The following is a 27,058-nucleotide window of genomic DNA, read 5'->3' as shown; positions in this document are numbered from 1 at the left end:
ACAGGCGGTCTCTGTGTTAGATGCTGAGGGAAATCCAGGGACACATGAACCTTGAGTGCACTAACAAGGTCAGTGTCCAGCTATGCTGGGAAAATAGCACATGGATGTGAACTAAGCTTGAAGGCTTCAATAGGCACAGCAGAGTGAGAAACAGTGTCAGATAGAATGTACCCAGACTCAGAAATGCCTCTTCCACTTGTACTTTTAAGACAGGAGATTTTTAATGTTTTTTTTTATTTTTTTATTTCTGAAGTAGTTGATACTACATTTTGGTAGCTCAAAGCAATAGGAAGAAAATGAAATCTCTTTCTGAGATGTTATCAGCTGCTTCAAGGAGGGCTTGTTTGGACAGCAGTCACAAGTCTCAGCAACACTTTATATCTCTGTCATGATTCTAAAATTAAAAACCGAAAGGCAAACCTGATACTGAAGTCTTAAAGAGCCATGCGGTGCCCAAGATGCTGATGGAGCAGAGAGGTTCTTGATGCCTTCCCATAAATACCAGACAGATCTGAGACCTGTAGGACGAGATGGGTATAATACAGACAGGAAATAGACTGAGAGATAGAGAGAAACAAGGTAGATTTCTGTTTTACTAAGCTGTATTTGTGAAAGGAGACTCAGATCTATTCAATTATAAAAAGCTTTCTGACATTCACCTTCTGTTTACCTGCTGACTCAGTTTATGTTTGTGAACACTGAACAAAGACCGGGGAGGAAGCCACAGGCTATGAGAAGCCCTGAACACCTTCTGCTGTCTGAGTGGAGGTCAGGAGGCAGGTGAGGGGCAGGAGGTGTGCTGGGAAGGTCAGAGCTTCTGTTAAGTGGGGACCACGGGCATCATTGTCACCAGGCAGCAGTGAGATCAGGAATGTGGTGTCTGCAGAAGGCAAGGGATTGGGAGCTGTGTTGTCCTTACCCATGCTGTGCCATCTGATGTCCTGTGGACAGCTTGGTGCATCGTTAACCTTTTGTATTACTAACAGTGAAGGCAGAGAAATGACAGAGCAGCATCCCAAACCAGAAGCATCCCTGAGCCACCCTGGTGCTTCCATAGGACTCAGCATCTTCTTTTAGAGAAGAGAAGCTTGGTGTCTCAGGCATCTGCCTCACTTCACACAACCATTGATAGAACAAGTGCTTGCCCTGTGAATAAGCACGGAGTGGGCACCTGCCTTTGTTCTATGGGAAGCAGTACTTCCCCAGGAATGTACAGTGTGAATTTATGTCACCTACTGTCTGCTTCATATGATAAGATTGAGATGGTTATCTTTACATTTTTGCAACCCTCAAAATGGGCCCACACTTGAAATTAAACAAACAACACAAGACACAGTTTTGGAAACTAATGTATTGTCACATGAATACTTAAAAATAGAGGAGGAAGGGTGGGTGTTGGCAGATACCTAGTATAATCCTTGTACTTGTGGCACTGAGGCAGGGGGATTACCAATCTTATCAAGGCAAGACTGGTGTGTGTGTGTGTGTGTGTGTGTGTCTGTCTGTGTGTGTGTGTGTGTGTGTGTGCGTGAGTGTGTGTCTGTGTGTGTCTGTGTGTGTGTGTGTGTGTGTGTGTGTGTGTGTGTAGGACAGGCAGATAGTGGAGATGCCTTCTCTGAAAAACACCAAACACATGTTAGTTAAAGTAGGAACACATTTGACCTAATTCAGTAGTTTTAAAAATAATTCAGTAAGGAAATACTAAAGGGAAAGTTTAGGAAGAAGCCAGGTGTGTTGCCACATGATGTGACATCTAACTCAGGTGACACAGTCAGAGTCCTGCCTGATCTACAGAATGAGTGAAAGCCAGGGCACCCAGGTATACACAGAGAAACTGTATCTTAAAATCAAAAAAAAAAAAAAGAAGAAGAAGAAGAAGAAGAAGAAGAAGAAGAAGAAGAAGAAGAAGAAGAAGAAGAAGAAGAAAAAGAAAAAGGAAAAGAAAAAGAAAAAGAAAAGGGAAAAGAAAAAGAAAAGGAAAACGAAAAAGTCAGAGATTCTTTTCTCTACATTAACCCCAGTACAGGGGAACACCAGAGCCAAGAAGTGGGAGTGGGTGGGTAGGAGAGCAGGGGGCAGGGAGGGTATGGGGGGACTTTCGGGATAGCATTTGAAATGTAAATGAAGAAAATACCTAATAAAAAATTGGAAAAAAAGATTACAAACAAACCCCACAAATATCAAGCAGACTGTGAAGTGACCACCCTGTGTCGTGCTGACTCTCCTGTCCGGTTTTACTCACCATCAGATGCAGATGCAGCTGTACCCTTAGCCGGATGAACCAAGGAACATCACCTGGTTAAGTGCAGAAGGAACAGGAGCCAAGTTACGTCATCCCTGGCTGGACTCTACTCATTCCCAGGTAAAGATTTCTGTTAATATCTCCCATCTGGGACTTTAAAGACGAATGCAATTAAGAGAGCCATGGACGCTAACAGAAACCTCTGTTAAGCCCGATTTACTCTTCTGTTGGTGGTGGTGGTGGGTTTTTTTTATAGTAGAAAATCACAGCCATCATTAACAATAACCTGGAATATTACAATCACAAATAACAATCTGGTCCAACTCGAGTCAGCTATTGTATGTCTAGGCTCTCGTTCACTGTGCAGAATTCTCTCCCTCCCAGAACTCTCTCCTCCTCCTCCTCTCTCTCCTTCTGGGTATGTGTTCATATAAACTTCCAGTGACTTTTGTGACATGTTTTACGTAGGTGCGGACTCGGAAGCTTGGGGTTCAGCTGCTGTGTGGTAGATACTGCACCTTATAATTCATGGTAAGCCACACGAGGCCTCATCCTTCATGCTCCATCTTGTCCTTCCCTCACCCCATCATCCCGTGTTCTGCTGTCAGTCACAAACCATATTCTTTTTTTCTTTTTTCTTTTCATTTTTTTCTTTTTTAATTAGATGTTTTCTTCATTTACATTTCAAATGCTATCCCCTTTCCTAGTTTCCTCTCTGAAAATCCCCTAACTTTCCCCCCTCTCCCTGCTCCCCAACACACCCACTCCCACTTCCTGACCCTGGCATTTCCCTATACTGGAACATAGAATCTTTGCAAGACCAAGGGCCTCTCCTCCTACTGATGGCCGGGTAGGCCATCCTCTGCTACATATGCAGCTAGAGACACGAGCTCTGGGGATATTGGTTAGTTCATATTGTTGTTCCTCCTACAGGGCTGCAGACTCCCTTCAGCTCCTTGAGTACTTTCTCTAGCTCCTCATTGTGTTCCATCCAATAGATGACTGTGAGTATCCATGTCTGTATTTACCAGGCATTAGCATAGCCTCACAGGAGACAGCTATATCAGGGTCCTGTCAACATAATCTTGTTGGTATATGCAATAGTGTCTAGGTTTGGTGGTTGTTTATGGGATGGATCCCTAGGTGGGACAGTCTCTGGATGGTCCTCCCTTCAGTCTCAGTTCTGAACTTTGCCTCTGTAACTCCTTCCATGGGTATTTTGTTCCCCCTTCTAAGAAGGAATGAAGTATCCACACTTTGATTTTCCTTCTTCTTGAGTTTCATAAGTTTTGCAAATTGTATCTTGGGTATTCTAAGTTTCTGGACTAATATCCACTTATCAGTGAATGCATATCATGTGTATTCTTTTGTGATTGGGTTACCTCATTCAGGATGCTATCCTCCAGATCTATCCATTTTCCCTAAGAATTTCATAAATTCATTGTTTTTAATAGCTGCATAGTACTCCATTGTGTAAATGTACCTCATTTTCTGTATCCATTCCTCTGTTGAGGGACATCTGGGTTCTTTCCAGCTTCTGGCTATTATAAATAAGGCTGCTATGAACATAGTGGAGCATGCGTCCTTATTACAAGTTCGAGCATCTTCTGGGGTATATGCCCAGGAATGGTATTGCTGGATCTTCCTGTAGTACTATGTCCAATTTTCTGAGGAACTGCCAAACTGATTTCCAGAGTGACAAACCATATTCTTTAGAACTGTCTTCAGTTTAAATGTTAGTTTCCTTTTCAATAGAGATCTAAAAAAAATTACAGAATATTCTCCAAGTACAAATGTCTAAGATAAAGATGTACATATTCATATTACAGCCAGCAGAACAAATGGCACACTTTATAAATTCACACCTGGCCTTAAGATGTGATGTGTACACTGTATGGTCCAAGCTGGAATAAAACAGAGTGGTAGGTAGAGGCAACTCCACACTCTTGATCCTACAGCCAAATTGCTTCAAACTTTGTCTGAATGCTAAAGGTTTCTGATCCCTTTCCAACAACATGGTACTGTTTCCATTCCATCTTCTAGTCACACACTGTCCTGTGTTTACCAGCCACACCTCTGAACTCAGCCTTCTCAGGCTCTCAGTGCTGTTAGCCTGCAGATGGAATATGTCCTGGCTCCTTCCATGCTTAGTATGAATGCAGCCCTGTGTGGACATTGGCATGGGTTGGGGAAAGCAATGGCTTGCTTTCCTGTTGCTGCTGGGCTGGGGCAACTGCATCGAATGTGGGTAACTTAGGCTGTGTGAGTCTCCAGGTTGTGTCTAGCACCTAACACAACTGAGACAACATTGTTAGGACACAACTGTCTCAGGTGCTGCATGGTGTCAGGGCAAGGCCACTGGTAGGTTCAGAGTATCCAGCATCTAATGCAGAGCCAGGGGTATATGCAGCTGCCAAGGAGACAACCTTCCACCCCAATGTCACCAGCCTGTCCTACAGATTGTCACTCCTGCATGAACTTCTCCAGTTTGAAAGGTGAAAGCTTTGTAGAGTTCTGGAAAGTGATTCATGAAGATCTCTGTTGGAGAAGATAAACAAAAATAAGTGCAATCATGCAATCAAATCCTACATAATAAAAAAGTGAAACGCCCATGCTACAATGTGGAGGAATCCTAGAAATGCAATAAGAACAGAAATGGAAATAATGGAAGGTTGTTCACAGTGCCATCTGTCACAGACACAGGAAACGTAGCCCCTTGTTCTGGGGAAGATGTGCTGTTGCTATCTGTGCACCTCACCTGCCCCCTTCTGAAGATAATTTGACAGGAGTCTTCCTTCCTTTGTGTTCAATGTCTTGGAAGACTCTTCAGGGGTTTAGTAAGGTTCACAAGTGTCACATTTGTAGCTTTAGTGGCGGCTCCCGCAACCAAATGATGGCTGGTTCTAATCCTGAGTCCCTTCAGGTATTCTTCCATCATTACTTCTGTCCCCAGGACCGGGCTCTCTGGAAATAGGAATTCAGCTTCTGCTATGCATTTGTCTCCAGAGAAGCAAATGTTAAAAGGAAATGGCAATAAAGTTTTCTTCAGAAAGAGGAGGATTTCTATACAATAACACTTATGTCTAAATGAAGATGGCTAAATTCTTCCAGAACTCAAAGAATAAATACAAAGCTGGAAAGCCTAAACAGGTCACAGAGGGTCCGAGTAACTTACGTAGAGTATGTAGAAGATAAGCCTTAAAGATCATTAAGAGATGTTAATCAAAAATTTAAGGTCCAAGTTCAACCAAGCACTGATTGAAATCGTTAGAGTCCTCTAAAGTGCCTGGTCTTCTCTTGGAAACCTCTCTAAGGGCCGATTTAATAAGCAAAAGGGGGTGTTTCTCCTCTAAAACAGTATTTGAACATACAATATAGTGAACAGTACCAGACAGGTGCTGGGTATGGATTAACTGTACTTGGAGGCCTATATTGATGTAGACAGAGGGACTAAAGGGGTAGTGATACTTACTCTAGTCCTTCAAAGTCATCTAGGTTCTCAGGGACTGAGATCCCATGGTTCTACTGAGTCACTGTCCTCTTGTACAATGAGGCTGCTGAGGATCCCCAGGGTGGATGCCAATCCGTGTACATTCTACAAAGAAGAGAGTCAATGAGGAGGGACATGCTTCCAAAGAAGACCCTGACCTATCCCCAACAGATGGCACAACTGGTTAAAAAAAAGAAAAAGAGAAAAGGCCAATAGACCCGGGAGCTCCTGCCTAGTCTAAATGACAGCTTGAGCAGAAAAATAAATGTTTGTGTTGGCTCTCAGTGTATTCTTAAACACCTAACAGCAACTGTAGCCATGGAGTAGTCATAAGATGTGGCAGCCAGAGGGAAAAATTCTGACCCTGCTAGTGTCAGGTACAGGAACATCTGCATCCCACAGGCAGCAGCTGAGATCTTGTGGCTCCCCAGGACCTGGTCCATGAGCATCTTGGGCACAGTGACAGAAATGTACATCATGTCCATGAGGGACAGCTGGCTGATAAAAAAGTACATGGGTGTGTGGAGGTGGATGTCAGAGAGTATCAGCAGGATCAGGAGGGCGTTCCCAGACAAGGCCATCAGGAAAACCACAAATATGACCACAGCAAGCAGGGCAGGGTGTTTGGATTGACTGAAGAGTCCCACCAGGGTGAGATCTGACTGTGTAGTGTAGTTGCTCATTGTGCAACTACATTGTGGTGATGTCTATGAGTGTCTCCTCAGCAACCAGGAATGCTTTTGGGTTAGCGTCATGTGACCGTAGGAAGGACTGCTCAGTGGTGAGTGCCTCAAGTTGACTGTGCTGACAGAAGTTCCCTGGGCTTGGAGATCTGAGGTTCATTACTTATCTGCAATTTAAGACCATGTTAAAACAGAATTCTTTTCTGTGGTTAGCACCATCATAACTCCTAGTGGAACTGTTGCATCTCAGAGCCATGAACTCTCCTACGTCACATAACACTGTCCTTTAACCAACAGACCAGAGTCTGTAGATTCACTTCCCTGGAGTATTATATACCGCTGTGCCCAAATGGAAATCTAAACTTATTTTGAGGATTATTTTAACATGAGGTATGAACTAAGTCTGAATCTTTGTGGATTAAGGATTAAACTTGTATTTTTTTAAACCTCAGAGCTATATTCCGTATAGTGATTACATAGAAAATATATATAACATGTATTACACATTATATAATATAATGTGGCAAAACGAAACTGAGACCCTTGAAGGACCTTCACCCTAAGAGTTGTGTGACACAGTGGTTCTGTGCTGTGTGGAGCAGCCTCCTCTCACATGCAATTCCCAGTGAGTAACCAGGAAGAACATGGGTGGAGGACCCACTCAGGCCACACCCAGCTGTGGGTCTGACCATCTCTTGGGCATCCAGGCCTCTCTGTGCTCTACCTAAAAGGAGAACAGCTTTTCACTGTTTTGTTTTTTTGTTTTGTTTTGTTTTTGTTTTTTTGGCTAAACTTAAATGAATTAACGGGTCCTCTCAGAACACTGACAGATTCAAGTCAACAAGCATTAGAGAGTTCATGAGCACGCTTTCCTCAAGAACTGCCTTACGGGTTTGTGTTAATGTCCTTGGATTGGGAGATGTGACCAGTTCTCAGAGTGAAGCATCTTTTCACACGTGTATGAATTTTGTTCTCAACAAATATCACACGATATCACTCACCTGTAGATCTTATTGTTGAATCTTTTGATGTGTGCGTTTAGTTTGGAGAATCTGCTGAATACTGGAAACTGGGAAGTTCTGATTGGTGGGAAGGGAGAGAAAGATTTTAAGGGATAGGGTACAGTAGGGTATAGTGGCATGAAGGACAAAGGAATAACTGGGAAGGAGTTTGAAGTGGGGAAGAGGATGACAGAGTGAGGACAGAGATGGGAACCCCTAATACTGAGAATGTTTGAAAAGGCCAAGTAGAAGTCTACCATTCTTCTCTACAAATTTATAAAGATGTATGTGCTCTACTCAGGTGATATAGCTGCCGGAAGTGCTGGACACCAAATAACCCAGGCCCGGGTGTGGGTTATCTTACTTTGAGTTGTTTGTTGGGAGACAAAGTCCTGCAGACTCCAAACCAACACGGGCTATTGCTGTTGCTCTTGCTTATCTTCTAAAACTCGATGGTAAAACCTCAGTGCTGAAGAAACACACACATTGCTCAGAAGATGTGGAAAAATCAAGTTAGTAATGACCAGAGTTTTAGTTCATAGTATTAGAAGCTGCCTTGCAGATGCTGCTGGTTATCTGCACCCAAAGCCTGTGCAACCCCTCATGGTCCCATGAAAGCTAGTTTGCAGGGAGCAAGAGTCCAGGTGAGTACAGCTTGGCATCTCCATATCCTGTGACCAAAGTGTCTGGTGTCTTAAGACTATGGATTTAGTCAGGTGATGGTAATATAAATATTTATGTTTTCACTGAAGCCTTTAGTTCTGTAAAGTGTATGTAATTTTCATGTCACTATTTAAAATGAAACAAATACCTTTGAAGAATATGGCTTGTGATGGACATTGGAGCACAGAAATGATGGGCTGGGGAGAGGGGAAGGTGGCACGTGATGGAGGGGCCAAGAGGCAGTGCCTATGACAGAGCAGCTCAACTCCAAACTTTGGCATCCACATTTGTGAAAACTACTGGAAGTTTATATGAACACATAAACACACACACACACACACACACACACACACACACGCACTCACACACACATGCATGTGCTCCCCCCTCCATGCACACAGAGAGACAGAGAGAGACAGAGACAGAGAGACAGAGAGAGAACACTAACTAACTTTACAAGTGGCCAAGCCTCTGACCATGCATTAGTTAATTTGTGTGTTTCATACTTGAGATCTATTGACAATGTCAAAATTTCAGATCGTTGTTAACTCTGGTTACAACTCCATTTTTACAAATCTAGAAGGAAAAAAAAGACAGATAAAACCTCAGCTGGGTAATGGAGATATCTGTCAGCTTTTATTAGCTCTATTAATTACATCTTCTTAAGTCTCAAAGGAACATTATTTACAAAATCCTGCCATACCATCCCTTAATGAGCAGAGTCCAGCCAGGGGTGACATCACTTTTCTCCTTTGTGCACTTAAGCAGCTCCTGCCCTTGGTCCACATGACTAAGGCTGCCAGCAGCATCTGGGGTGAGTTGGAGCTGACAGGAGATTCTGCGGGAGTCACTACTTTTGATTTAGCATCTGCTTTCAGAATCTTCTATCAGTTCTTGACAATATTTCTTTGATTTCCCTCTACTTTTTTTTCCTGCAGAGAAGTAAATTCATTTTCTTCCAGAAACTTCAAATACTATTTATTAAATGAAACAGATTTAACATGTTTTATTTACAGCCATTTAGGAACAGAAGAACACGCACTTTCTTAACTGATCTTATTGGCATGGATTAGCTGTCTTGGGACTGGAAGCTCACCGAGGGTCACAGTGACACTAAGAATTATGTTCTCCTCGTGTCTTTTCTGTAATGACAGGTGCACGACCTTGTCTGGACTGAGCTATAGACTACAGGGGGGAAAGGGGTTTCCAAGAGAACAGAGGCAGGAGCATGCCCTGTGTCCCCTACAAAGAGTAAAATGTACGTCTGTTGGTCAGTTGATTGTTTCCTGTTAGGCACACACTCTGAAATCTGAGTTTCCCCTCTGTAAATGAAGAAATTAAGGTCAGTAGGTGATGCAGGCTCCTGGGGTGATGTGCTGCAGGAGGGATTCAGAACGGACTCGGATGCTGCTGGCTCCAGTAGCTTGGGGTGACTGTACCAGTCACTCCAGGGGTTACCTGTTCATAAGCTCCAGTGTGAAGTTGCATCTGGCTGTCCACAGGATATGCAAACTAGAGAGCAGGGGACAGGATTGAACAGGCTGCAATCACCATGTGTGCAGTCCTTCTGTCCTGGGTGTCTTAATGTGAGAAACTCCAATTTAACATCGTGCAACACTAGATTTTTTGGCAGCTGAGTATCAGGATTAGTTTAGAAAACCCACACAGTGGTAAAAATGTGTCTGCAGTTGGCAGCTTTTTCTGGATTTCCCCTGCCCTGTAACCAGAGCGAAATGATTCTCGGGGAGACCATTTGGCATTAACATTACAAGTTGGCAGGGGGAGCTGGCTACAAGTTGGGGGGAGCTGGCTACAAGTTGGCAGGGGGGCTGGCTACAAGTTGGCGGGGGGGGCTGGCTACAAGTTGGCAGGGGGAGCTGGCTACAAGTTGGCAGAGGGAGCTGGCTACAAGTTGGCAGGGGGAGCTGGCTGCAAGTTGGGGGGGGGAGCTGGCTACAAGTTGGCGGGTGGGGCTGGCGGGATGGCTGTGTGGTTAAGAGCATTTGTTGCCTTTGCAGCAGACCCACGATTTGCACTCAGCACCCACATGACAACTCACAGCCACCTGTAACTCCTGTTCACAAGGATCGAGCATCCTCTTCTCCTCCTTGGGCAGCAGAGACACATGCAGGGCACATACATACAAGCAGACCAAAAAACAAACAAACAAACACCAAAAAAAAAAAAAAAACCACACACACACACTAAAATAAAAAAGAAGTCGGAGAGTTTGTAGTATGAAAAAATTCAATGTGTTTAAGGAATCATGGCATACGCTTTATTTGACTTCAGAAAGGCTAGGTGTACCCTGTACCTGTCTCTTTCATGTTTCTGCAGCCCTTTAAACATTCCTTTTTATTTTCATTTTTATATATTGCCTTGAATAGACTGGCAGAAGCCTCTTTAAGCACCATCGAGTTTAAAGTCTCCTTGGCATGTTTTCAGAGTCTAACCCAGATTCCAGCTATCAGCACAGAGCACAGGGAGCCTGTGGCTCGTGCCAGAGGCATCTCAGTGGTACCCAGTCTTCTCTCTGCCTCTTGGATTCCAAGATATCAGGATTGTGATGGGCAACAAAGCAGGTGATGCTATAAGTACAGCCTTGCCTGGTAACCACAGTCACCTCTGATCCTGCAGATTTAGAGCATACAGTGGGGATGTGAGGAGATGAACTTGGAGAGGCCCAGCCTTACACATGCAAACTTTCCTGCTAACTATGCTAATCAGGGCTAAATGAATAAATAGGATATATATATATATATACATATACTTGTAATTCCTGTGTTCATATAAAAGCTTATCTAAACAAATATTTAAGGTTTTTATACATGTATAGAAAATAAGCATACCTATAAACTCATAGGAAGGTTTCAAATACTAATTCTTAATTTGGCTTATACATTTCTTATTTGAAGATTTTCTCTTATTTCCTTGGAAACTAAATCCTTAAACAATATTTAACCCGGCAGAAAAAAAAATACAATACAGTAATAATAGCCATCTATGAGAAGGCTATCCAGGATAGTGAGTTTTTAACTCTCTAACAGTGTGTGTGCATGTGTGTGTATTCCTGCATGGCTATCTTGGGATACTAAAAAAAAAAAAAAAAAAAAAAAAAAAAACTTATATTGTTTTCCTTTATTTAACCTTGGACAGATCAGAAGGCAAAGTTATCACCATCATCATCGTCATCATCGCCATCATCATCACTACCACCATCATCTTCAGTAGCATTATTTTAGGTAGAGCAGATGGAGGACTGCTAGGTTGAGTGACAGTGGCTGGACTGGTAGCAGTATTTGGCCTCTTAGTGGTTCCTTGCCCCAAGCCTCTTAGGGTTCTGAGCATCAGTCCTTCTTGTGTGAAGGTGAGGCTTCCTCCAGGCAGCACAGAAACTCTCAGAGTCTCCTGGGGACTGAGGAGGATCACCTGGTCGAAATTTCTCCTTTAAATTATTACCTTAAAATATTTTTATATGAAACATACCTCAGTCTTGGAGATACCAATTGCATCCTCAAACCATAAAGGCCAAGGTTTATTTCATTTTTAAAACCAAATAATTTTGATTTTGCATATTTTTGTCACTGAATCCCCATTGGGTTAGCATGGGACAGCATTTCTCAGCCTTGTATTACTTGAGAGAAGACATTATCTGTCATTAGGAAAGTTTGTGACTTTGGATTATGGAAAATTTACCCTGAATCCCCAATGCCTGTGACCAAGATGTAAATTCCAAGCTTTAAAAAACTGGTTGAATTATGTGTAATTTGCAGTCCTTAGATTTTCAGGCTCAGAGAACTTAGCACAGGCAGGTTGAGGCATAAATCATTGAGCACTTGTTTCTATGACATTAACCCCAAAACATTCTTCGTTGCCTAGGAGACACCCATGGACCTCACCACCTGGATGAACAACTACACTGGGCAGTCAGATTTCACCCTGGTGGGACTCTTCAGTCAATCCAAACACCCTTCCCTGCTTGCTGTGGTCATATTTGTGATTTTTCTGATGGCCTTGACTGGGAACGCCCTCCTGACCCTGCTGATACTCTTTGACATCCACCTCCACACACCCATGTACTTTTTTATCAGCCAGCTGTCCCTCATGGACATGATGTACATTTCTGTCACTGTTCCCAAGATGCTCATGGACCAGGTTCTGGGGAGCCACAAGATCTCAGCTGCTGCCTGTGGGATGCAGATGTTCCTGTACCTGACACTAGTAGGGTCAGAATATTTGCTTCTGGCTGCCATGTCCTATGACCGCTATGTGGCCATCTGCCATCCACTCCGGTATCCTGTCCTTATGAACCACAGGGTTTGTCTCCTCCTGATGTCTGTCTGTTGGGTCCTGGGATCCTTGGATGGCTTCATGCTCACCCCTATCACCATGACTTTCCCATTCTGTGGATCTCGGGAGATCCATAACTTCTTCTGTGAGGCCCCTGCTGTGACAAAGCTCTCCTGCTCAGATACCTGGCTCTATGAGACCCTCATGTATGTGTGCTGTGTGCTCATGATTATCATCCCTGTGACAGTCATTTCAGGCTCCTATTCATCCATCCTCCTCACTGTTCTCAGGATGAACTCAGCAGAGGGCAGAAAGAAGGCCCTTGCCACCTGCTCCTCCCACATGACTGTGGTCATCCTCTTCTATGGCGCTGCTATCTATACCTACATTTTCCCTGCCTCCCTCCACACCCCTGAGAAGGACATGGTGGTGTCTGTGTTTTACACCATAGTCACCCCTCTGTTGAACCCACTAATCTATAGTTTTAGGAATAAGAATGTCACAGAGGCTATGAAGAAGCTATTGGGTGTGAAACCCTTCTTTCAAGAATCTTTAAAGTAAGTCATTTTTAAAAAATAGTTTCTTTTCCTTGTCTGTACACATCTGTTTTTCCAGGTGTCATGCTGATGTTACCTGCAGGCTGCTCACATGTCATGCCTGATAGCATGATGCTTTCTGTCTGTCATCAAGGACCTCTATTCTGTAGCAATATGGACTTCCTGTGTCTAGTTTACCAGGGTAGTTCATCAGAAATCGATGCTGACTCAGGAAAATGGGCTTACTATGTGTACTGACAGGATTATATGGGTTCCATTACTGTCTTTCTTATGTGTATCATATAAGCTGATATTCCTGGGATATGTCCCATTTGTTCATAGTGAGCAATAATGGACTGTTCAATATCCTTTGCCAGTATTCTGGGAAGAAGTTGGCCTAAATGTTTATCTTGGAAGTGGTCCGTGGTTTTCTCTATGTGATTCTTTGCCGTATGTGTAGCCTAACAGCATCAGCCTTTGTGAAGGACTGAAATGTATTCCTCTCCCTTAATGTTCTGGAACAGTGGGAGATTTGTTATAATTCATGTAACACTTACTAAAATTCAGCAATTAAACCATTTTGCTGGGCTTTAAAACAAAGATTTCTATCTTGAAGGATATGTGTGTTTTTGTGTGTGTGTTTGTGTTTATATGTATGTGAGTTCTTGTGTGTGTCTGTTTTGTCTCTGTGTCTGTGAGTTGTTGTGTTTGTATGTATGTGTGTATTATTTTGTCCGTGTGTGTGCATATTTATGTGTGAGTTTGTGGTGTGACTCTGTGCATATGTATGCATGCATGTGAGTGTGTTTGAGTGTTTTCTGTGTCTGTGTTTTTGTTTAAGTTTGTGTGTATGTGTGTGATGTGTGTCTGTGCCTGAGTGGATTTAAATGTATGTGAACCTGTGTGTGAGTATGTGGAGTACGAGCAGATCTATATCTGTGTGTGAGAGTGTGTGTGCATACATGAGAGTGTGAGTGCAGTGGACAAGAAGTCACAGGAGGTTATCAGACCCTCTGGAGCTTGATTTACAGGGGGTTTTGAGCTGCCCACTGTGAGTGCTGGGAACTGAGCTATGTCATCATATTGGACCTTGTCTTTTACCCATCCATGGCTCTGTGTGTCCCAATGGGATAACATCGTCCACAGCAGCCATGGTCACCATGCTGAGCGGAGCACACACTTGCATCAGCTCCTATTTCCTAATTGGCTTGTACATTCCTTCTTTTCTCTCTTCTCACTGTCTGCTTTTGTGCTTAGGTGACTTTCCTCTAGTAATATTATTGAAAGCCTTTTCTTTTTGTTTTTAGTTTGCGTACAACATTTTAATTTGTGATTATCATGAGACTAAGAAATAATCCTATCAGAAAGTAATTTTTCTAAAGAGAATGATTTTAGTCACAAACCCAAAAGGTAAAATGTAATGTTAACTCTTACCCTACATTTTCAATTTTTTGTTAATATTTTTTAAATGATATTATTAGATTTTTTCTTCATTTACATTTCAACTGCTATCCCCTTTTCTAGTTTCCTTTCTGAAAGTCTCCTATACCCTCCCCCTGCCCTGCTCCCCAATCTACCCATTCCTGCTTTCTGGCCCTGGCATTTCCCCTGTACTGGGGGATATAATCTTTGCAAGACCAAGGGCCTCTCCTCCCATTGATGGCGAACTAGGCTGTCCTCTGCTACATATGTAACTAGAGACACAAGCTCTGGGGGGTACTGGTTAGTTCATATTGTTGTTCCTCCTATAGGGTTGCAGACCCCTTTAGCTCCTTGGGTACTTTCTCTAGCTCCTTCATTGGGGGCCCTGTGTTTCATCCAAGAGCCTCACAAGAGATAGCTATATCAGGGTCCTGTCGCAAAATCTTGCTGGCATATGCTATTGTGTCTGGGTTTGGTAGTTGTTTATGGAATGGATCCCCAGGTGGGATAGTCTCTGGATCGTCCTTCCTTCCGTCTTAGCTCTGAAAATGCCTCTGTAACTCCTTCCATGGGTATTTTGTTCCCCCTTCTAAGAAGGAATGAAGTATCCACACTTTGGTTTTCCTTCTTCTTGAGTTTTGCAAATTGTATCTTGGGTATTCTAAGTTTCTGGGCTAATATTCACTTATCAGTGAGTGCATACCATGTGTGTTCTTTTGTGATTGGATTACCTCACTCAGGATGATATCCTTCAGATCCATCCCAAGAATTTCATAAATCCATTGTTTTTAATAGCTGCATAATACTCCATTGTAGCCTCCCCAAGTCTTGAGTAGGCTGTCTTGGACCTTGCTGCCACTGAGAATGAGACCACCTGGGGTGGAGCCTTCTGACCTAGATGGCTTTATTGTTCTGTCACTTACTGCTGCTCTTCTCCAAGATGAGAGGCTGAACCTGTCTTCCTGAGATATTCCTGAGATAGCTGACAACCTGTGGAATTGGTGACCTAATGCCAACAGCTCTGACAGACTAAATGCTGACAACTTAGCAACAAAGCATCAAGAAGCCTGGTGTGGCAGGGGATGGGTCTCCCCCCTATATAAGCACAGACTTTTAGTAAACATTGGGCCATGATCAGAAAATTCATCTTGGTCTCTTTACTTCTCTCTCCATTCCCTCCTTTACAGCTCCGGCCTCCTACTCAGGAGCCCAGTTCATGTGGCCGCAGGCAGCTACACTCCATTGTGTAAATGTACCACATTTTCTGCATCCATTCCTTGGTTGAGGGACATCTGGGTTCTTTCCAGCCTCTGGCTATTATAAATAAGGCTGCTATGAACATAGTGGAGCATGTGTCCTTATAACAAGTTAGAACTTCTTCTGGGTATATGCCCAGGAGAGGTATTGCTGGATCTTCTGGTAGTACTATGTCCAATTTTCTGAGGAACTGCCAGACTGATTTCCAAAGTGGTTGTACCAACTTGCAACCCTACCAGCAATGGAGGAGTGTTCTTCTTTCTCCACATCCTCACCAGCATCTGCTGTCACCTGAATTTTTGATCTTAGCCATTCTGACTGATGTGACATGGAATCTCAGGGTTGTTTTGATTTGCATTTTCCCAATGATTAAGGATGTTGAACATTTATTGAGGTGCTTCTTAGCCATTTGGTATTCTGCAGTTAAGAATTCTTTGTTTAGCTCTGTACCCCATTTTCAATTTTGACATCATAATTTCCATTTTTTTATGTTTGTTATCTCTTGATAACTTTTTTTAGTCGTGACTTTTAACGATTATTTACTAGAGACGAGCACTGGATTATGTCTCAGACCCCTCATTCTCCGTCATTGCTTCTAGAGTGAGAAATGAGAACTCAGCTCCTTGGTGACCTCAGGACTTAGTAAATTCCTGGATAACTACTGAGATGGAGTCCAGAAGGAATAGAAACATGATCCTAACAGCAACAATAAAATGGTTAAATGAGTCATCAAACTGTCCTGTCAAAGGGAGCAGGGAAAGGGGCAGCTTCACTAGATAAATAGGTATTTAGCAAATAGAGGCATTTCAAATTGTGAACTGTTGTGGACTGCCCAATGCTGTTTGTATTCTGTTGTACCCTGATGCTAATTCTACTTTCTCAAGAGCACCCCCCAATAAAGAAAAGTCAGTCACTTATTCGGGTGACCTCATGTGAACCTTCTCCCATTCTAACTGGTCAATAAAGTCTAAAGCCTGTGATTGGGGAGTGGAAGGGAAAGGTGGGACTTCTTTTGGAGAGTGAGGGCAGGAAAGGTAGTTGGAGGAGAATGAGAAGGGAAGGAGAGAAGGAGGAAGAAGCCATGATGGATCAGAACCATGTGGCCAGGTGAAACCACAAGTATCAAAGAGTCTTATATCTTGGGAATAAGTTAGTATAATACTAGACCTGCCCAATCAAGGCTTATAGCTTATAAATATAATAACTAGATTGTGTGTGTTTTTATACGGACTTATTAGGATTGGAAATTACTACAACAATGAACATTCTCAAAACCAACTATAATTTCAATGATGCTTTCAGACTGCAGTCTAGGGCTGGAACCAGATGTTGGAAACTAGAATCTTGCTGAGTGGTTGCCACAGCAAAAACTGTGCTAGACACCTGATCCCAGTATGGTGTGACTGAAAGGAAGAGTTCAGATGTAGACACAGGGGTTCAGCCAGGCTCTGCGGGGAGAGGCACAGATCTCAGAGGATGGAAAGAAGGCCAGGGGAACACAGAAGGACAATGGGAATCCAGGATGTGATGACTTCAAGATGCACTACTGATGTGTCAGTCCGTCCACTCTAGGGATGTGATTGAGTCATAATAGTTTTGAGCTGGGCCCATGAAATCAGCGATGAACTCTGGATTAGGCATTTACTTCCCAGCAAAGAGGTATAGGACAGGAGAGCTGAAGTGGGGTGGGCGGGGTTCCACTTGGGAGGACCTTTCTCAAGGGAGTGGACTGTGGCTGGGGAGGATGTGGCTTCCCCCATGCTGCTTGCTTCCTTCAGCCATTTACATCCTGCTCCCCATTGACTATGTCTCTCCTCACTCTTCCCTACACATCCATGAGGAGACTGTGCTGGCATGAGGGGATCTGGGTGATCAATGTCTCAGTGTGTGAGGCCACTGTAACTATCCCCTCCCTCTTCATAGCCAGTATTGTAGTGCACATGCATGATGTCCCCACGGATCAGAGCAGTTGGAATTGATCCTCCTCCTCCTTGTCTGTTGTGAGATGTGGGAACCTTGGGATATCCATTGCTTTGTTTGAGCCACGGGCAGTGTGATGTTTGTTGACACATGCACAATGTGTTACTCACTCTCAGAATGTGAAAGGCTGAGATGCTGGCCATGAGAGGCTGACATGACAGATGCTAGCTTGGGAACGGGGTGGGACAATCCCCGGAATGTGGGCAGCACTCTGACATGGGCTGGGGACCTTATGGGAGGAAGTAGAAGGCATGGAGGTATGTGCCCTGCAAACCCTTCTTCCTGTCGTGTCGGTTGCTACTGCTGCCTCCCATCCTCACTAGCCCCTCCTTCCATTACTCCCTCTTATCCTCAGAGAAGGGGAAGGACCCCCCCACACACACACACACTTGGGTTCCACTCTGCCTGGGACAACAAGTCAGAGTGGGACTAGGCACAACCTCTCCCACTGCAGCCTACCTAACAAGGCCGTCCAGGTAGGGGAAGGCGATCCAATGGCAGGCACCAGAGTCAGGATAGCTCCAGTTCCAATTGTTAGGGAACCCACATAAAGACCAAGCTGGGCATTTGCTACAAAAGTGTAGGGGGGCTAGGTCCAGCCCCTGTAAGCCCTTTGGTTGGTAGTTCAGTCTCTGTGAGCCCCCATGGGCCCAGGTTAGTTCACTCTATAGATCATCTTGTGGCATCCTTGGCTCCTTGGCTCCCTCCATCTTATCCCCGCCTCTTGCACAAGGCTCCCTGAGCTCCACCTGATGTTTGGCTGTGAGTCTCTATGTCTGTTTCCATGGGCTGCTTGATGAAGCCTCTGTGGAGACAGTTACTGGGCTCCTGTCTGCAAGCATAGTGGAGCATCATTACTAGTGTCAAGTCTCTCTCCAGTTAGGCTGGTCACTGGTTGGCCGTTCCCTCAAATGTTTTGTTAGACTACTATATATGGACCATTGGGGCAGTCACAAATCAAGCTTGACTCATGGGGCTCATAGAGAAAACAAGCAGAGGTGAAGGGAGGAAATGGGGCGAGTCTGGGTTTTCACACTACTCACCCTACATTCTTGCTTTGTTTATACAATGTTGCTTTAAAAACAACAACAACAACAACAAAACAAAACCTAGTGCTGTTCAGACCTAGTTTAAAACCTTGCCTAGGGGTAGGTCTGTTTCCTTCCACAAACCTCTGATTAAGTCCACACCTCAAGGCCTGTTGTTATCAGGCTTTCCCACTCCTGGCTGCCTCACCAGCCTCTACTCTCCCAGGGCAGAGCAGCAGACTAGTGAGTGACCGATCATGCCTGAACATTCAGGAGCAGAGCAAATCTACTTTGCTCCCTGTGCATAGCACACATCTTACAGCTCAAGCCTCCTGCTACGCTGTCCTAAGGGTGTCCTCCACCAAGGGACCCTCCTGATCGACTTCTTCGCTAACCACAGTGTCCTCACCCCTTTCATTCTTTCCTTGTCACATGAATAAGAGAGACATCTCTGTGGATTTCATGATCCCCTTTTGGGGGGATTTCTGCCCTCTGCTGGCCATACTTGGAATCACAGCTGTGTGATGTCTTCTCTGACCCGGTAGCAGGGCCTTTTTGCCTGGGTCTTCAGTTTTCTCCCTTTAGTATTTCACACTTTATTACACATTGAAATATAAGTAGGAGACACATGGATACAGATATGATATGTAACAATAACAAGAAGATAACAATAGTAATTCTAATGATAAAGTCACATTATTCTATTGTCATTAGAGCCAGACTTGGGATTTATCTTTAAGGTCTTTAAACAAATGGCTTTAGGCTTAATTCTTGTACTCTGTATCTGTTCAGATTAAATGTCACTTCCATCATGGAAAGTTTATCCGGCAAACCTATGTATTAAAATAGATAGAGAAGTAAAAATTAGTTTAAGACAAGCAGAAGTTAAGGGAACTCCTGAGAACCAAGCTAGCACTGCAGAATACTCTTACAAGAATACTGACCATAGAGGAAGAGGGAGAAAGTTTCTCACATAAGAACACAGGGAAGAATGCAACCCATGCCGGCAGTAGAAGAGCAGATGGGAAAATAGCCAATTATATCTGACACTGCAGACTAGAAGGCAACCAACATTAGTTACCAGGGATGGGAGAAAAGGACCCATTAATCAGAACAGCAAACAGTAAAATCCCAGCATTTGCAAGCCATTCTCAATTGCAGCCTCGGATGCAAACAGACTTAACTGATTGATAAAAAGATGCAGACTAATTGGATTTTAACAATGTGGTCTATTTGGGGGGCTCTCAAAAACTAAGCCACCAGTCAAAGAGCACACATGGGCTGGACTTAGACCCTCTGCACAGCCCTCTGCATGTAGCAGATGTGCATCTTGGTCTTCATTTGGGTCCCCCCAACACACACACACACACACACACACACACACACACACACACACACACACATTTGCTAACATTCTGTAACTTGTCAGGATCTATCAGACTTAGCAGTGACTGCATCTTGGCTGCATCACATTGGGTTCATTTCCATCTCAATGAAGTTTGTTGTCCCTTTAGTTTAACCCACAATGTACAAGTGTGTGGTCCCAGTCCTTCCCCATGATCCATTTTCCATGGTGGTAATCAACTTCTCTGTGAAATCAACAGTACAATTCTCTGTGAAAATGACAAATAAAAATTTCTATAAACCAGCCCCCAAAATATGGTAAAAACAAACCTGTGGCAATGACTGGCCCAACTTGAGACCCATGCCATGAGAGAGAGCCCACCCCAGACACTATTGATAATACTCTACTAAGCTTGAAGAAGGAAGCACAAATGTCTTCTGAGAGTCTCCACCCAGCAGCTGATGGAAACAGATGCAGAGACCCACAGCCAAACATTAGGGAGAGCTTGGGGAATCATGTGGAAGAGGGGAGGAAAGATTGCAGGAGCCAGAGGGGTCAAGGGCACCACAAGAAGACCTACAGAGTCAACTAACCTGGGACCAGAGGAGCTCACAGAAACTGAACCACCAATCAAAGAGCATGCATGGGACAAACCTAGGCTCTCTACACATATGTAACAGGTTTGCAACTTGGTCTTCATGTGGGACTCCTAATAACTGGAGCAGGGACTGTCTCTGACTCTGTTGCCTGCTTTTGGACCCCTATCCCCTAAGTAGGCTGCCTTGTCTAACCTCAGTAAGGAAAGATGTACCTAGTCCTATTTAGGTTGGAATATCCAACTTGATACTTCAAGGTGGATTGATAACCGTAGGACTCCTCCCCTTTGCTGAGTAGAAAGAGAGGGGGAGGGAGCAGGAAGGTGAGAGGGAGGGACTGGGAGGAAGGAGACAGAGGGAAAGCTTTGGTCAGAATATAAAGTAAATAAATTAATTAAAAAAGAAACACACACGGGTAGGAATGGCATCTATAAACCAAGAATCAAAGGTTAGAAATTAAGATAGGCAAAGAGAGGCCACAGTCACTCTGGGGTAGCTATTCTTATATATGATAAAGAAGGTTTTAAAACTAATCATAACAGGGTTACTGTTATATCAGATAGGGGGACAGAGTTCACACAGATACCAGGAGATAGGGAATATACATTCTTATCAATGGCACCTAGAACCTTCTACACAATTGATGGCATTATAGGCCACAAAGCAAACCTTAATAAATAAAGCCCAATTTCCTGCAACCTAAAGGTTCCACAACTTTTCAAGACAGAGCCACTAGCTGAGGATCCAGTATGAGTCCATGGAATTCCCAGTCAAATCATAAGGGCTTCTGTGTTTTCTAGTGTGTACTAGCAATCACATCAAATTCTTAACGTCAACAAATCCAGAAAAACTGCAGGATACAAAGTTAACACATTGTAATTGGTAGGATTTCATACTCTGTCAATGAGTAATGCAGAAAATAAGCAAACAATGCCCTTGACAACACAGAAATAAAATGCTTAGGGATCAATTAGCTCCAAGAAATGGAAGAACTCTGTACCAAAAACTACATAACACTGTGGATGTAGGTTAAAGAGAACAGACAATTATGAGCATCCGTACTTATTCAGGAAGGAGTTGCTATGTTTAAATCTCAGTGCTACCTAACATGTAATGAAATCCCTGGTAAAAATCTCAGTGGGGTTTATCAGAAGTAGAAAAATATATGCCAAAACACATATGGACATTGTGATGGTTAGTCTATGCTGGCCTGACGCATGAACTAGAGTTATCTAAAAGGAGGGAACGCCAACTGAGAAACTGACTCCATATTATCTAGTTGTCAGGCATTTTTCTCAATTAATGATCAATATGAGAAAGCCTAGTTCATTGTGGGAGGCGCCATCCCTGGGATGGTGGCCCCAGGTTCTATAAGAGAGCAGGCTGAGCAAGCCATGGGAAGCAAGCCAGTAAGCAGCACTCCTGCATGGCCTCTGCATCAGCTCCTGCCTCCAGGTCCCTCCCCTGCATGAGTTCCTGTGCTGACTTCTTTCCTTCAGTGATGAACAGTGAGATGGAAGTATAAACTAAATAAACCATTTCTTTCCCAACTTGCATTTTGGCCATGGTGTTTTTGTTGTAACAATAGAAACCCTAACTAAGAAAGACATCTTAAGGGATCCTAAATAGCTGTTGTGGAACCTTGCAGAGGTAGAGCCTTGCTGGAGGAAATGGGACATTGGGGGCAGGCCTTGAAGTTTGACAGTCCAGCTGACCCACTTCCTGTCAGTTTGTGGCTTCCTGGTTTGGGATGCAGTATGAACAACTCTGTAGTGTTCCTGTGACTGTACTCTGTCTACCATGTGAGAGACGGCCTCACGTTGGACTTTAAGCAAAGTAAATCCTTCATTTTCAGTGGCTTTTGTCGGACGTTTTTCTCACTTCAGAGTAAAGCAACAAGAAAAATAGCTAATTCAGCTTATCTCATTTCAGTTGGCTGCTGGCAGAGATGTTCCTAATTTGTTTCCATCTGGAGTCTTATCTTGCTTCTGATCTTACCAGAAAAGTTTTCGGTCTTCTGCCATTGAGGATCATATTGGCGATGGGTTTCCATACACAGTCATACTTCTACTAGTATATTTATTTTATCTTATTTTTAAATGGTTTGTGATTATTTATTGTGTGCTGGGAATGGTGCATGTATGGGCCATAGTACATGTGTGGAAGTCAGTTCTCTTTCTACTTGTGGGTCCCAGAAATCAAACACATGAAATCAGCCTTGGCAGCCAGTGCATTTCCTTTATAGGGTCAGCAATTCTTATGGCCCCATATTAATCTGTTAAAGGAAGATTTATTTTTAAAAATTCGTTTTTAAAATGTATTCTCTTCCTTACATGCATCTAGCTTTGCTTATGCCCTTGGCTTATTATTGGAGATTTTGTTCATTTTTATTCCTTGTTGCTTATTTTCTCCTTCTTCCCTTCCTTTTAGGAAGGAGAAAATAAAACATAAAATCATCCTAATAAAATAAAACTTAAAAATAAAAGCCACCGTCTGCCCTTTCCCTTGCCCCTCCGTGCTTTCTCCACACTCTCAGTCCTGCATCTGTTTCTTCATTCACCCTACACGGCTTCTAACATCATAGAATCGCGTTCATTCGTGTCCACCATTTGAGCTCTAGAGTTATTGAGTTCTACAGTGTTACTGGGAAGGGATTAATTGTCAGTGGATTTTTATACACTGTCCAGCTTGACATTGTTGCTGTCGTAGCCATTTGCTTTCCCTCTCTGGGTGGTCCTGAGAGTTGAGACCTTAAGAGGAGACTCCTTGATAAAAAACATAATTACTCAAAATCTGTAAATAACAAAGCCAATATATATGCAAACCATCACACAGGAAAACAAGAAACAAACAAACAAAACCAAAAAAGACGAAACAAACAAGCAAACAAAAAACCAAGACAACAGGACTCCTCAAAAACATCTTAACTCTTTCATTACTGACGTGTGTAAAATATCAGGTGAAGAATCAAAAGTCACATGAAAATGAAAAACTAGCCAGTTATTCCATAGAGGATACAATGAAATGAAGAATGGAGTAAGGAAATCAGTTCAGGGTCTGGAGAAGAAAGTCAGAAACGCATGAAAAAGCCATAACATAGATGAGGAGAGTCACCATCACCGATGAAGTCAACACGGCACGAGGATGGCGAAGTCAGGACTACTGATGCTGAAGTCAGCATCTCAGATGATGAAGTCAGCACCATGACTAGAAACTCAGAAAAAAAAAAGAGATATGGGAAAATTAAATAAATACAAATGAGTTAATTAGCTAAATAAAACACAATGGGACGCATTTCTAGTTGCCAAGACCAAGCAGAAGAAGGAATATCAAGGATAGAGGGAAAGGGCTGGAAATAGTGCATTCAAATGTCTGTAAAGGACCGGGGTTGGGTGGGGGGGTCAACAAAGGAGAGATGGTCCAGATACTAAGACGACTGCTGCTCTTCCAGATCCTAGCTTGTTTCCAGCATGCACAGTAGGCATCTCACAACTTACCTGTAACTCTAGTTCCAGGGAATCTAATGCCTTCCTCTTCACACACACACACACACACACACACACACACACACAATATACACACATACACACATACACACACACATATACACATATATACACACATACACACACATACACACACACACACGAACACACACAACTAAATAAGGTATTTGAAATACTAAAATAAGTAAAATTTTTAAAGAGGGAAAATAGTGAGCATGGCTGCCTCTCTCCAGAACTCTTGGCGAACACGAAGTGACCGAACATAAGCATCCACAAGGCAGAAGGAACCAGCGCAGCCATCATATAACAAGCAGTAAGGTCAAGGTTCCTGTAAACACTGAAACTAGAACTACCCTCTGATCAGGCTGTAGCTCTCCTGGGGACATAGCTACAGGCATGAAGGTGCACACATGTGTGATTACCGCAGCACTGCTCACAATAGACATTTGGAACCAGACTAGATGTCTGTCCGCTGATGTATGGATAATGGCATGTGGTGTATATACAGTCTGTGGGCCATTCATCCATGAAGAGTCAAATCTTAGATGTAGACATTTTGATGTAATTGAAGTTGTCAGTGAAGGGAGCTAGACTTAGAAACTGTGGACCCATTGAATATAGAAGATGGATGGTTAAGTAAGTGAAAGGGGGCCAGAGGAATGAAGGGAAGGGAAGGAGAAAGAGGGCAGGAGAGGATGTCTGTGTTCACAGCAGAGTGTATGCATGTCAGGTCGGATCACAGTAAAACCCACAGATTCCCTGCAGGAAATACAATTGAGTAAGTACAGTAAGAACAAAATTATAAGTAAGCAAAAGAGCGTGTCAAGACACATTACTTTTAGTTGTTTTCCACTTAAGCATCCAAGCTGAGATGCTTTTCTCACAGAAGTGGTGCAGCTTCCTAATGTCGCCACGAATGGGAGATTATAAGTTGTATTAATGAACTTTTAGACACTGACAGTAAGTGGGAAAATAATTAATTTTTGACTTTTGTTTTTCAGGCTTGAAGTTAACTGGGTCCCTTGGGACCCACCTAAAACTTTGCTTCCTTAATGGGGTTTTTCAAAACTCAGTAAAGTCTCCAGTCTGGATTTATATCTAGACACTAGTATCATTTATTTTCATCTCAGGAAAATCCTGGTAAGCATGAAGCTGAGATGAGTATGGAAATGTTTAGGGAACGTGGAGAGCCATCATGATGAAATCACGGGAGCTCGGGAACAAGACTCGTGCATTTGCGTTCACAGCTGAGCAGTGCACTATGAAGAGAGAAGAGAGGCCGGGGATGTCACGTGTGCGCTCCCATGCTGGCAAGTGACTGTGGTCCTGATGCTGCGTTCTTTATAGATGGAGTCAAGGTACTGGTCCTTTTCAGGAAAATCCATTTACAGTTTACCAGTATCAAACACAAGCTGATGCTTCCCAGAATCAGGAAGCTGGGCAGGTTTGTCAACTGCCTCTCTCTCTCTCTCTCTCTCTCTCTCTCTCTCTCTCTCTCTCTCTCTCTGTGTGTGTGTGTGTGTCTTCCTCTCCCTCCTCTTCTCCCTGTCTCCTACTATTACTATGTGTCATACACTCTAGTTACTGACTGATATACTGATATAAATTGTTTAAATGACAAAAAAAAATCATTGAGGAGAGAGTGATTTTTTTAAAAAATAAAAACTAGAAAAGTATTCTATGTGGAATTAAACAAGGAAATGAGAAAACAGAAATTCTAACTAGATGAAGAGGCGACAGTGCCCAGGAGTTAATGGAGACCGGGGCCGTGTTAAGGTAGGAGGATGTAGCTGACTGGAGACTGGGCTCTGTGTCTTATGACTGACAGACCTCTACGTTGGAAACATCCTCAAAAGCATCATTTGATTTTGTTTATTGTTTTGTTGCTGTGCCAACAAAAGCTAGTATTTGCATCTGTGTGTGTGATATTCTACATGTGATGGAGCCAGCCGAGACCTGCCATTTCAGCACATTCAAAAATGTAATTCATAATTTCTTAAAGTGTAGGCTTCTAGGTGTGTATGGGGGGGGGCTGTGAAGAGTGTTTCACACTCTGTTTAATACAATAAAAACATCTTGGTGTTGAGATTCTGAAAGACAAATGCCACACACATTCTTTCATGTGCAGACCTTTGGTTTAAAGTTGTATATAGTCTATAGATGTGGTTATGAAACTAGAAAGGGGACCATGGACCGTGGCAGAAGGGGAGACGAGATCTTCAGGCAGTGAGAGCAAAAGAGAGGCTAATGGACCCAGGCAAAAGCAGGACTGTGTAGGGAGAAGGGAGAGGGGTGGAGAGTGAGCTCTGTGTGACATGGGCAAAAGCAGGACTATGTGTACAGGAGGGAGAGAGGTAGGGAGTGAGTAGGAGTAAAGGGTGTGTGAAGATGCCTAGTGAAACACATCTCACTGCATGCTAACTTAAAAATAATAAGAAAATGCTGGCTTTGAAAACAGTTCTAGTCTCTGAGACCATGACCAGAAATCTGAAAGCCAGAAATCTGGGTGACTTAGTTGCATTGCTTTTGAGAATGCTGACTTGTTTAATCAGTTTAAATACCACCCGTCTCTTTCCACCTGGAGAGACCAACAGTCTATCCTGTAGGGTCTGGGAATGTTGAGTAGTTTGTTCGGTTAAATGAGCCCAGTCATATCAACGACCACCCTAGTTGAAGCAGAATGCAATTATTTCAAATTTCATATTTTTACTAGTGACGTCAGACAAGTCATTTTTTTCTAAAACTGGAGTTACAGCACACTTTTAAGAGACAGATAATTAAAACATGCAGTTAGCAAAGCACAGAGGAGTGCCCTCTGTCTGTTTGACATAATGTGAGGATGGCAAAATTATTCCTGTGAATCTATGAGACCTGGTGTCATTCGCCAAAAACAGTCACTCAGAGTTATTAACTATGTGTCTGAAAAGGTCTCAAGACCTTGAAATTTAGGGTACGGTTACCATCAGCATTAAAACAACTGTAAGCAGGACGGGGGTGCTGATCTGACCTAAGAGTTTTC

General features: G+C 43.2%; 2 protein-coding genes across 2 annotated transcripts; one reads left to right on the top strand and one right to left on the bottom strand.

Moving 5' to 3' along the window:
- Positions 1-6,013: 6,013 nt before the first annotated feature.
- Positions 6,014-6,415, bottom strand: LOC147001511 (olfactory receptor 2T29-like). Its single transcript, XM_085829326.1, has one exon. The coding sequence runs from the start codon at positions 6,413-6,415 to the stop codon at positions 6,014-6,016; it is 402 nt and encodes a 133-aa protein (XP_085685452.1).
- A 5,552-nt stretch (positions 6,416-11,967) lies between these two features.
- On the top strand, positions 11,968-12,930 carry LOC110305459 (olfactory receptor 2T29-like). The gene has a single exon (XM_021177449.2). It carries the CDS (start codon positions 11,968-11,970, stop codon positions 12,928-12,930), a length of 963 nt encoding a protein of 320 aa, XP_021033108.1.
- Positions 12,931-27,058: the final 14,128 nt, after the last annotated feature.

The sequence above is a fragment of the Mus caroli genome, unplaced genomic scaffold (assembly GCF_978045245.1).
Source record: "Mus caroli unplaced genomic scaffold, Mus_caroli_1 scaffold_13, whole genome shotgun sequence".
Taxonomy (NCBI): domain Eukaryota; kingdom Metazoa; phylum Chordata; class Mammalia; order Rodentia; family Muridae; genus Mus; species Mus caroli.
The sequence above is the reverse complement of the archived record's forward strand: the minus strand, read 5'-3'. Positions and strand labels throughout refer to the sequence as shown.

Bases quoted from the DNA above. Each gene is read 5' to 3' on its own strand.
- LOC147001511 (XM_085829326.1), bottom strand. From the start codon at position 6,415: ATGAGCAACTACACTACACAGTCAGATCTCACCCTGGTGGGACTCTTC.
- LOC110305459 (XM_021177449.2), top strand. From the start codon at position 11,968: ATGGACCTCACCACCTGGATGAACAACTACACTGGGCAGTCAGATTTC.